At 54.9% G+C, this 12,015-nt stretch overlaps 1 protein-coding gene across 10 annotated transcripts in view; it reads left to right on the plus strand.

The window, feature by feature from the left end:
* The window catches only part of EMID1 (EMI domain containing 1), a 50,821-nt gene that overhangs the window by 4,710 nt on the left and 34,096 nt on the right, over positions 1-12,015 (plus strand). For all 10 annotated transcript variants that reach the window (XR_004262280.1, XM_032256773.1, XM_032256777.1 and 7 more), the window contains exons 2-3: positions 4,059-4,169; positions 4,620-4,726. Coding sequence is in view for 9 of the 10 variants with exons in the window: in XM_032256773.1 (XP_032112664.1) it covers positions 4,059-4,169; positions 4,620-4,726 (218 nt within the window). In the remaining variant the exon portion in view is untranslated. The remainder of the gene's footprint in view (positions 1-4,058; positions 4,170-4,619; positions 4,727-12,015) is intronic.

Consider the following 12,015-nt stretch of genomic DNA (forward strand, 5'->3'; position numbering starts at 1 on the left):
CATGAAAGAGCACTGCGGGTCCCTGTATGGACATGTGCAGAGATCATAACTTCAGCCTATCTGCGTTCAGGTGAGAGGGCATGTGTTTGTGTGTGTGTGTGTGTGTGCAGGTACGGGTGTGGGTGTGTCAGTGGGTGTGCAAATGTGAACACATTTGCAGGGGAGGAGCTTTGACTGTGACTGTGTGCCCCTCTGAGCCTGCTTTGGTCTGTCTATGTCCATCAGCTCTATGACAGAGCTGATGAGTGTGTGTGTGAGTGTGTGAGGGCACACAGCCCAGTATCTGTGGGTGTGGACTCTTGTGCAGGGAGGACGGTCATTTCTGTGGTTAAGTGTCCTGCTGGATTTGCCTTAGCCTGTGTGTGTTCATGTATGTAGCTGTGTGTTTATATGGACCTGGTATATGCGCATGGGTGCACATGTGTGCATGCATCGTGTGTACTTATGCCTGTGTGTCTGTGTGCATGTGTTCACAGTGTGCACATTTGCCCTGTGTGTCTGTGTATGCATGTGTGTGCTCAGGCCCTGCATGTTCATGTTTGTGGCATCTGCTCACTGGCATAGCATATTCATTCTGTGTCCCGGCGCCCTTTCCTGCCTCCTGAGCTTCCAACTGTCCTCTGTCCAGATTGTCCTCTTCCTCTCTCCCTCCTTCACTCACGAAGCCCCTGGGCCAGCCTGGGAAGTGTCACATAGACCACAAGGAACCTGTGAACCCTCTTAACCTGTACACCAAGTTTTATGTGTATTTCTGGAGAGAAGCCACAATTCACACAATTTTCCAAAGGGGCCTAGGCCCTTACTCTCCTTATAAAACCCTAACAGGTTCAAAACCACAGCTCTGGTTTTTGGTTTTTGGTTTTGAGAGAGTCTCGCTCTGCCACCCAGGCTGGAATACAGTGGTGCGGTCTGGGCTCACTGCAACCTCTGCCTCTAGAGTTCAAACGATTCTCCTGTCTCAGTCTCCTGAGTAGCTGGGATTATAGGTGCACACTACCATGCCCAGCTAATTTTTGTATTTTTAGTAGAGATGGGGTTTTGCCATGTTGCCCAAGCCACTCTCAAACTCCTGATCTTCAAATGATCTGCATGCCTTGGCCTCCCAAAGTACTGGGATTATAGGTGTAAGCCACTGGTCCAGGCTTTTTTTAATTTTTAAAAAATTTGTATAGAGATGGGGTTCTTACCATGTTGCCCAGGCTGGTCTTAAACTCTTGGCCTCAAGCAATCCTCCTTGCCTCAGCCTTCAAAAGGGCTGAAATCTTCACCTACTCATTAGGAGAAACATTTCTGTCCTGGGGTTGAGAGTGCAAGCTCTGGAGCCAGAGGGACTTGTGTTCCAACCCTGACTGTGCCGCCCATCATGGGTGCCTGGGGCACGTCCTGAACTCCAGAGCCTCAGTCTTCCCATCTGTAAAGTGGCTTTTTTTTTTTTAGACGGAATCTCACTCTGTTGCCCAGGCTGGAGTACAATGATGTGATCTTGGCTCACTACCACCTCTGCCTCTCAGGTTCAAGTGATTCTCCTGCCTCAGCCTCCCAAGTAGCTGGGATTACAAGCTCCTGCCACCAAGCCTGGCTAATTTTTTGTATTTTTAGTAGAGACGGGGTTTCACCAGGTAGCCCAGGCTGGTCTCAAACTCCTGACCTCAGGTGATCAGCCTACCTCAGCCTCCCAAAGTGGTGGGATTACAGGTGTGAGCCATCGTGCCCGGCCTAAAGTGGCTTTTTAATAGAGTGAGAGTTTGACTGAGCTAATGCATGGAAGGCTCTGGGCACAGCTCCTGGCATGCAGCAAGCATGATAAACGTAGCTACTGTTAGTGCAGGAGACGGAGCAGATGGAAAGCCCTCCTTGCTCCCAGAGGTAGCAGTTTGAGAAAAGAGTGTAATTTTTTTCTAACTTTATATACACGTATCTGTACATGTGCAGGCATGTATAAATAGTTGACTTTCTGTCTCTCTCTTAGTGTAATAGAAATGCAATCACTTGCTGGGCACGGTGGCTCACGCCTGTAATCCCAGCACTTTGGGAGGCCGAGGCGAACAGATCACCTGAGGTCAGGAGTTCAAGACCAGCCTGATCAACATGGAGAAACCCCATCTCTACTAAAAACACAAAATTAGCCAGGCATGGTGGTGCATGCCTGTAATCCCAGCGACTGGGGAGGCTGAGGCAGCAGAACCACTTGAACCTGGGAGGCGGAGGTTGCCGTGAGCCAAGATTGTGCCATTGCACTACTGCCTGGGCAACGAGCAAAACTCCGTCTCAAAAAAAAAAAAAAAAAAAAAAGGCAATCACTGTATATTTCTTGGTCTTTGCCTGTTTTTTTTCTCCCCATAACCAGGTGTGATAGCTGGGTCTCAGGTCTGCACACAGAGACCTTGGGCTTTGTCACAGCATCTGGTTTTCCATGTCTGGTGGCTCCATAGCTGTGGAGGCTGTTCTCAGTTTTGTGCCATTTCTGATGGTGCCATGGCAGGCACCTGTCACCTCTGTATGGGATGGCACCTGTCACCTCTGCATGGGATGGCTGGCCAAGCGCTCTTTGAGCTCCTGCTACTTCACGGGCCAAGCTGAACCGCCCCTTCTCCCAGCCTTCCCGCCTCCAGGGCCATACGTAGGATGTTTCCTCTTCCAGCACTGATTCTGGCGTGGCACAGAAAGATGAAGGGAATTCCACAGGGCCCTAAATTGCGTCAGTTGCCTGGTCCTGGCCCAGGAGTTTCTCCTGGTGGGCTGGGGTGGGGGCAGGGCAGCAGTGAGTGGGGGCAGCACTGTGGTCAACATGGGAGTCTCTGATGGCCGGGACATTCCAGGTGCTCAGTGGCCCTCAGCCCTGCACAGGGTCACAAGCCCTGTGCTTTTTGCAGGAGCCAGGGAAGGAGGGATGGTTTCAGGTGACCCTTCTCAGCCTGGGTCCCCCACCCCTCCTAGACTTTCTTCCTGCCCTCAGGCCTGGGGTCAGCAGGTTCCCAGGCTGGGGTCTTCACAGAGCCACAGACCGTGGCTCAAGATGAGGAGGAGATGAGAGCTGAGGCCTCTGGGATGGAGTCAGCCATCCACACTGCTGGGTTCTAATCTTGCTCTTCCATGCACCAGATGTGACATGAGCAGTTGTCTTCACCTCCCCTAGCCTCAGTTTCCCTGCTGTAAAATGGGGTGGGGGTACCTTCCTGGCTCACCATTAGATGTTAGTGAAAATCCCCTTAGCATACAATAAGTGCTTAACACATGCAGTGTACTCTGAGTATTAGTTGGTGTTTGGAGAAGTCAGTCCTCTGGGCTTGGGGCATTGATTGCACATCCCAGCCAACCCACAGAGGGGACATGGGGATGAGCGAGACAGGGCCTCTCCTCGCATGCTGGCTGATGGGGCAGGCACGAATTGGCAGCTTAGTTCAGCATGACAGGGGTGCAGATGCTGCGGGAGCCAGGGCAGGGTGGAGATGGGAAAGGATGGAGGGAAGAGACCACAGCACCTTGGGGCTTTGAAGGTAGGAGGGGCCACGGGGAGAAGCAGAGGAAAGGACACTCCAGGCAATGGGCCCAGCACCAGCAAAGGCCTGTAGCAGGTGTGGGCACAGGAGATCCTGAGGGCTGGGGAGTTGGGTAGGCAAGGCAAGGATGTAGCCGGGTTTCCATTCTGTGATACTCCCTCTCGGGAGGGACGGAGGTGCAGAGGGAGAGCCCACTCACTGCAGTTGTCCAGGCAAGAGGCAGGCAGTGATGGCAGTCTGGATGGGTCAGAGTTGGAGAGGAGGCAAATTGGGGAGGGAGAGCTCTGGGGAAAATGCCTGCTTCCGTCTTGACGCTGCCTTTCATGTTCATTCCACAAGACCTACCAAGAGCGCTCAGCACGGCCCCACCCCCAGGGCCATGACATTCACCCGTCAGCCACAGACTCCCATCAGCCATTTGGGCCCAGATGACTTTGCAAGCTCTGGAGTCTCTCTGCCTGGGGATTCAGGGCTCTTGAAGAGAACGCGGACATCCTCACCCATCCTCCCAGAGCCCCCGGCAGGTACCTGAGTTTCCTTTCTTTGCATCTGTTTCAGGAACTGGTGCTCCTATGTGGTGACCCGCACCATCTCATGCCACGTGCAGAATGGCACCTACCTTCAGCGAGTGCTGCAGAACTGCCCCTGGCCCATGAGCTGTCTGGGGGGGCAGGTAAATGAGGTGGAGGCACAGTTTCGGCAAAGGCCTGGTGGGGGGACTACATGGGGAGTGCAGGGTAAGGCTGGACCCCAGGGTGGGTGGAGCAAAGGTAGCATCAGCCTGTCCCCTTGTGCCATTGGAGCACCCTGGAGGGCTTCCTGGGGGAGGAATACACCATTCACCTGCATTCCTTTACTCAGTAAGTATTCACTGCTGGGCTCAGGGCAGCCCAGCCGGCAGGGTCTTCCTGTCCAGCTGGTATCCAATCCCTGATCCCTGTGGCAAGGTGGTGGGGGGATGGAAGGGCTGAATCCCAAAATGCAGGAGGAGAGAGCCTCCAAAGGGACCTGGAGGCAGCAGAGGATCCTGGAGGCTCTGGGTTTGTCCCTGTGGGTGTCCAGGGCAGTGGGAGAGGTTATGGAGGACCCTGTCTCAGCTGGGCCACCTGGGGACTCTTTCAGCTACAGAACCGTGGTGAGACCCACATACAAGGTGATGTACAAGACAGTGACCACCCGTGAGTGGAGGTGCTGCCCTGGGCACTCGGGGATGAGCTGCGAGGAAGGTAGGACTGCCCAGCCGGCTCCCGGAGCCCTGTGACAGCAGGCCAGGTGCCTCCCTGCAAGTGCATGGAGCCATGACCTGTTACAGAGTCACACACAGGGCCGGCTGCACAGGGCCTGGCTCATCAGACACAGTCAGTACTTGTTGTCCCCCGCACGGTGACTGCTTGCCTCTTGGGAGACTCTTGACACATACTGGGTAGCTCACTCACATTTTAAGTCATGCCATCCCAAGTCTTTCCTCCAAACTTGGGGAAAGCCCATCCAGACACTTCCGTATGACACGATAACAGACGTTACATGGAAGTAAAGAACTATTTTCGTCAGTTCAGTGGGTCAGAGAGGAAAGAATGGTTACACCTGTCCTGCAGATGAGGAAACCGAGGCTCAGGAAGGGGAGGGGCGCACACCTCTGTCTGTCTGCCTGGCTGCACTCCCTGTCCCGCCCCCTGCCCCTGGGCTCTCGGGATGGGAGAGCTCGGCAGGGCCCCTCGTGTGTAGAGCGTGTTCCAGGCTCAGGGACTCCTCCCACCACCCCACCTGCCTTCCCAGGCTCAGAGAACCCTTCAGGGGCACAGAAGAGGCAACATGGGCTCCCAGCAGCCTGGGTGCACTCTCCCCTGCAGAACACTCTCCCTTCCTCCAGGCACCTGCCCCTCTGCTGAACAGCCCAGGCCCCTCCCACCCTCGCTGCCTGGCTGAACCCATGAGCAGCAGATTTTTGGACACCAAGAGCTGTGTTTCCAAGCATGGCCCTAAAGAGGATGGGCTGGCCCAGAACCATCCTGAGAACCAGCCCAGAGACAACTCAAGAGACAGAAGCATTCAGGGGTCCCAAAGCAGCACATGGACATAGACACCAGCCTCAGGACATACCCCAATTCCAGAAATACAAATGTGCGAAATGTAGCCTCTGACTCAAAGGAACATGGTGCTTTCGGAAGCCACGGCTCACAGGTGTTTCTTGAGAGATTTGCGCACTTCACCTTCCCGGGACCCTCAAGAGCCCAGTTCACAGATGGGGTGACTGAGGCCAGTGAGGTGGAGTGGTGTGCTCAGAGTCACACAGCCATGGGCATGGGGGTCAGAACTCACCACGCAGGGGGGAAGGGAGGGGTCTGGCAGGTTCTGACATGGGGTAGAGGAGTCCCCAGTGAAGCTGGGGAGAAACCAGGTGGCTGGAGGGAGAGTCAAGACGCCCCATGCCAAACACCTCTGCCTAGAGGCAGCCACATGGCCAGTGTGGGAGGCAGGAGCGGGTGGACAGACGTCTGAAGGGGAGCCAGGTAGCACCCTCTTGTCGCTGGTGGGAGAGAGAGGGGAAGGCAGGTGGGGTTGAGAGGCAGGAGAGCTAGCCAGAGGGGCGGCTGCCAAGGAGACCACAGAGGAGCTGTGATGGGGAGGGGCGAATCCCAGCGGCATGGGGGCCGCCTGGGCCCAGGCAGGGCCTCCCCAGGCAAAGGCCATTCTGTCCCTGACTCCCCTCCCAAAGGCAGACCTTCCTGGTCTCTGGGGCCTTCAAGGAGTGGATGAGGGAGAGGACAGGTGGGGGCAACACCCATGCCCTTGAATCTAGCCACTGGAGGCTGCGAATCCAGGAGCCAGGCCAAGGGCTAGAGGGCTCTGCTGATGTGAAGGCGTGGAGCCAGGCCAGCTCCCTCTGCAGGGCCTTCAGGTCCCAGTATAGGGATGGGATATTTGAGACTTCCTGGGCCGGGCCAGCTCTGACACACACCAGCTGCATGGCCTTGGGCTGGGGACTCCCCGTGCATTGTGCAAGCCATTGTGTAAGGGTGCTGGGCTGGGAGCGCTGCACTGCAGGCATCATTCTCCTGCCCACTCGGAGGGGGAGGCACCATCACTAAAAGGCACCAAGCTGCCGTATGTCCCTGCAGCAGCCTGGGCTCCCCACACTCAGCCTCAGTGTCCTCACCTGGGAAATGGGCAGGATGATACGCGTCCACCTCTCCAGGTGTTGCCAGGATGAAACCTCAGAGCCTGTGGAGGAAAAGGAGGTGGGTGAGTGGATGCCTGTGCCCGACTATTCCAGAAAACTCTGCTGGGGTCCTGGGAATGGGGAGCAGGGAGGCACAGGGACATTGCCAGGGGACCCTGCCCTTTCTCACACAGCTGGGTTCAGGCTGGGCCCCCCAGCTGCTTCTCCTGCTAGTGCCCACCCTTGTCACCTGCCCAGTGTTGTCACTTGACCCTGGGGCCATAGAGCTGCATCATCAGGGCCAACAGGGCCCAGAGCAGCCTGGGGTGGGCCAAAAGAGGAGAGGGAACATCTGCCATTCCAGAATCCAGCCCTAAATCAGCTGCGCTCTACTGTGTGACTCGGGGCAAGTCCCTTCCCCTCTCCGAACCTTGGCTTTATCTGGAAGTCACCCAGCATGGAGAAGTAGCACGCATGCTTGGCTCGTGGTAGATGCTCCACAAATGTCTTCCTCTCCCATCCCCCCACCTTGCTGGGGATCCCATGGCGACCTGGCAGACACAGCCCTGCCTCCCTCCTCTGAGGCCCCCCTTCTCAGTCAGCTTCTCAAAAGGGGACTTGAGTCTCTCTGAGGCTGGTGGGCTTTAGTGAAGGACTTCACGGCGCTGGTTTTTGGCAGAATGGGGGTGTTCACTTTATGACCAATGAGGATTGTCTCATTTGACGTCCATGGCAACCTGTGGAGAAGGGACTAGAATGGGCTCCATTTTATAGATGTAGAAACAGGCTCAGAGAGGTGATGGGACTGCCTCAAGGTGGTTCAGCAGCTGAGAGCCAGGATGGGGACCTGTCTGAGCAAGCTTCTGTGCCTCCAGGCCTCAGGAGGTGGGGCTGGCAGAGGCTGTCACCTGGCTGCCTCTTATCAGAAACAGTAGGGCTTATCGGAACAATGGGTGAGGAAGAACCAAGGCCAGAATGCACCAATTGGACCAGGCAGGGCTGGGCAGGTGGGCGCGATGCCAGGGCCATGTCAGCCTCACAGTCACCTTCCCTGGGCCTGAGCCTGGGCCTGACCCCCTGAGTGCCTGGGCCAGTGGGCTCTGCTGACAGTGGGGCTGCTGCAGCGACCCCCATGTCACCCTGCCTCTTGAGGCTTCCTGCAGACAGATCAGCCCCGCTGTCCAGATGATGAAAGTGAAGCTCAGAGAGGGTGTGGGACTCACACAAGGTCACACAGCAAGCAAGTATTGTGGCCAGGTTTCTCCCTAGGGTGCCAACCTGAGTTCTATGGCATCCCCATGCCCCAGACCCTTCTGCAATAATCAGGACAAGAGGAATGAAAGCTGTCACTGTTTTCTGTGCCAGGCACTGCAAGGCATACCCCCCTGCGGGAGCCATCATGGTACAGAAGGCCCAGATGCAGAAACTGAGGCTCAGAGAGGGGAATACCTTATCCAGGGGAGCAGCCTGTGAGCTGAGGAGGTGGACTCAAACCCAGCCAGTCTGACTGCAACCAGGGGTCTTTCCTCTGCAGCAGCACTGGCTGAGGATGTCCCCAGGAGCGTGTTCAGACAGTTAGGATGCTATGAGGCTGGCAGAAGCCAGTCTCAGCTCCAGCCCCTCCCAGATAGAAAGATAGAGAGGCTGGGCTTCCTCCCCTCCCCTCTCCATGGGCCCCATGGAGCTGGGTTGCCTCTGCTTCCCCCTCATAGGTCCCACTGTCCCCAACATACATATTCCTTCCCCACCCATGGTTCCTCATAGCCCTTGTCTTCCAAGATGGGAAACCAGAGAGGGGACACTTGCTAGAGGTTGACCACAAAATAGCCTAAGAACGGGCCAGGCACAGTGGCTCACACCTGTAATCGGAACACTTTGGGAGGCCAAGGAAGGGGGATCACTTGAGACCAGGAGTTCAAGACCAGCCTGGGCAACATAGCAGGACCCTATCTCAAAAACAAATAGTTAAAAAAATTAGCTGAGCGTAGTGGTGCACGAGGACTGCTTGGGAGGCTGAGGTAGGAGGATCGCTTGAGCCCAGGAGCTTAAGTCTGCAGTGAGCTGTGATCCTGCCACTGCACTCCAGCCTAAATGACGGAGCAAGATCCTGTCTCTAAAAATAAATGAATATTTTAAATAGCCTAAAAGCAGACTGAGGCTCCAGCCCAGGCCCTTCCTGGGCTCTTTGTTCTCCTCTGCCATCCAGGGCTGGGCACTCCCTGCACTCATCTCTTTTATCCCACCCAGGTTCCAGGTATGGTGATGAGTCAGCTTTTGTTTTGCAGATTCAGAATCCAAGGGCTAAACACTGCAAATCCATCCACACCACCACCCGGCCACTCCCGCTCCTGTCTGGGAGGCCCGGCAGCCTCCACCTCCCTGCCAGCCCATCCTGCACCCCCAGTGGCATGGCTGCCTCCTCCACTCTCTCAGCCCTGCCTGCATCCCCTGAATCTCACCCTCCCTCTGTTTGACCCCATGCCCACACCGGCCTTGTCTCCCATACTCAGCCTTGGCGGTGGCCAGCAAGTCGCTGCTCTGCCTGCAGCCCTTTGGATGCTCCCACCTGGCTAGGTTGATCCCCATCCTGCCACCCTGACTTCCACATCCCCAGTGCCTGGCACGGGCCACATACAAAGTGAGTGCACAGGAATCAAATAGGAACTTTGCCTACCCTGAAGAGGGGACCGGGCTGGACATAGACTAACCCTTTCCAGAGGCTCCTGATTGGGCTGGAGGGTTCTTGGAGCTCCCACCCCCAGCTCTGACCCTAACCCCTGGCTCTGACCGCCGGAAGCAAATATTTACATCTGCAAAGTAAATTCTTCACAGGAGATCTGGGCTGGAGCCGGGAGGGCTGCCTCCCCATGGCCTGTGGTCACTGAACCGAGCAGAGCAGATCTGGGGGTTGGTTATGAACGAGGAAGCCTTTCCTTTGGCTCCTCCCCAGGGAGAGAAAGTCATGAAGGTGGAGCCTAGGGACACCCCAACTTTTCATACCCCTAATCCCCAACTTTTCACATCCTTACTCCCCAATTTAGAGCAAGGTTGAAATAAATCCCAGACCCCCTCATCCCTACAAGGACAGAGCAGGAAGCCCCTCCTCTCTGGGCCTCAGTATTCTGTGTCATAAGGGTCCCATGAGAAGGGGCACAAAGCCTCTCAGCTCTGGCCTGGCACTGGGCAGAGGGAAGAAGATCCGCTTATGGGGCCCAGGGCTAGGAACTACAGACACACTGGCCGTGTGGAGGTCAAGACAGGGAGTGATGAGCTTCAAGGGGGCTTGAAGGTGGGTGCACTGGCCTGTTTGGGAAGGCTTCCTGGAGGAGGTGGCATGGGTGCAGCAGCTGTAGAGATTAGGAGAAAGCACAGGGTGGGAACATGCGTATGTGTGCGTGCGTGCGTGCGTGCGTGCGTGTGTGTGTGTGTGTGTGTGTGTGTAGGATGTGTGGTGACCTCCCAGATGGTAGGAAGTGGCCCACAGTCAGACTTCTGGAGTGGAGCTGGCATTTGTGGTCCTGGGACCAGCCTTCAGGGCCCCCTGGGAGGACAAGGTTGAGGCTGGGGAGGAGCCCTTCAGTAGGGACCCCCAGACTGAGATGAGGAGGGTCTCAGCCCATGGGGCCCTCTGATCAAACACCAATGGGAGTGATGTGACATTTTTGTCCAATGGCAGGTCTCCCCACAGCCGGCGGCTTCTTCCTTACTGGAATTTTGCGTGCTACAGGGCCATTTTATAACCTATATCCCTTCAAATGTTCCTGTCCATTTCTCAGAACTTTGGGGGAGTTTTTGGATAACTTTTTATGAATCTTGAGTCCAAAGCCAAAATTTTCTGGTCTTTTGAACAGTTTCATTATTTCTTTAAACTCTTTTCTTTTTTTAATTTAAATTCGCAATTGCATTGAGCGTCTGATGTCTGTGCTGCTGGTCAGACCATGTTTTTATTTGTTTTTCTAATTCTTTCTGGCCCCTGGAGAAACATCAAAAACAAACTGTCTGAAAAAGAATTTCCAACCACAAGTTTACAGATTCATAACTCAGGGACACTCTAGTGTGACATGAAAACATTTATGCTGATTTTATTTGATTTTTTTAGATAGGGTGTCACTCTTCCAGTGCAGTGGCACGATCAAAGCTCACTGCAGCCTCAAGCTTCCAAGCTCAGGCAGTCCTCCACGTCAGTCTCCCGAGTAGCTGGGACTACAGGCGCACACCACCACACTCAGCTAATTTTTAAATGTTTCGTAGAGACAGGGTTTTGCCATGTTGCCCAGGCGGGTCTCAAACTCCTGGGCTCAAGCAATCTGCCCACCTCAGCCTCCCAAAGTGCTGGGATTACAGGCGTGAGCCACTGCGCCTGTCCCATTTATGCTGACTTTCTATTTTTTTTTTTTTTTGAGAAGTCTCACTTTATCACCTAGGTTGGAATGCAGTGGCACAATTTCAGCCCACTGCAACCTCTGTCTCCCAGGTTCAAGCAATTCTGCTGCCTCTGCCTCCCAAGTAGCTGGGATTACAGGCATGCGCCACCACCCCCAGCTAATTTTTGTATTTTTAGTAGAGACAGGGTTTCACCGTGTTGGCCAGGCTATTCTTAAGCTCCTGACCTCAGGTGATCCACCCGCCTCGGCCTCCCAAAGTGCTAGGATTACAGGCGTGAGCCACTGTGCCCAGCCCATGCTGACTTTCAAGACAGTTGTGTCTGCCTTTTATTTGATTTGCTTGCTCAAAATTCATTTTCAGCTGGTGATTCATGTATTCATCCACAAAAGTTTTATACATGAGGCCCATGAGGTCCTACTGGGTACTGGGCACTTTTGTAGGCCAAGCACAAGAAAGACAAACAACGTCCCTGCCCTGGTGGGGCTGATGTTCCAGCCAGGAGGCCAGATGACAGGCAGTGGCCCGGGGAAACTGGGGCAGTAAATAACATGCTAGAAGGTAGATAATGCAATGAAAAAAGAAAAGAGAACAGTTGTAGAGGGGTGAGTAGAAGCGGGAGGGGAGAGCAGTCAAAACTTCATCACAGAGGAAACTCAAACATCCCCAGGGTGGGAGAGATGGCCGCTTCTTTTGGTCAGCTTCCCAAAAACAGTACTGAAATGACATCACATCTCCACCCAGAAGCAGAAAGAATGAAGAGGGGCCGGGCACAGTGGCTCACACCTGTAATCCCAGCACTTTGGGAGGCCGAGGCGGGCAGATCACGAGGTCAGGAGATCGAGACCATCCCGGCTAACATGGTGAAACCCCATCTCTACCAAAAATAGAAAAAATTAGCCGGGCATGGTGGTGCGTGCCTGTAGTCCCAGCTACTCATGAGGCTGAGGCAGGAGAATCGCTTGAACCCAG

Source organism: Sapajus apella, unplaced genomic scaffold (genome assembly GCF_009761245.1).
Source record: "Sapajus apella isolate SASKATOON/1434 unplaced genomic scaffold, GSC_monkey_1.0 scaffold95, whole genome shotgun sequence".
In the NCBI taxonomy this organism is placed as follows: Eukaryota; Metazoa; Chordata; class Mammalia; order Primates; family Cebidae; genus Sapajus; species Sapajus apella.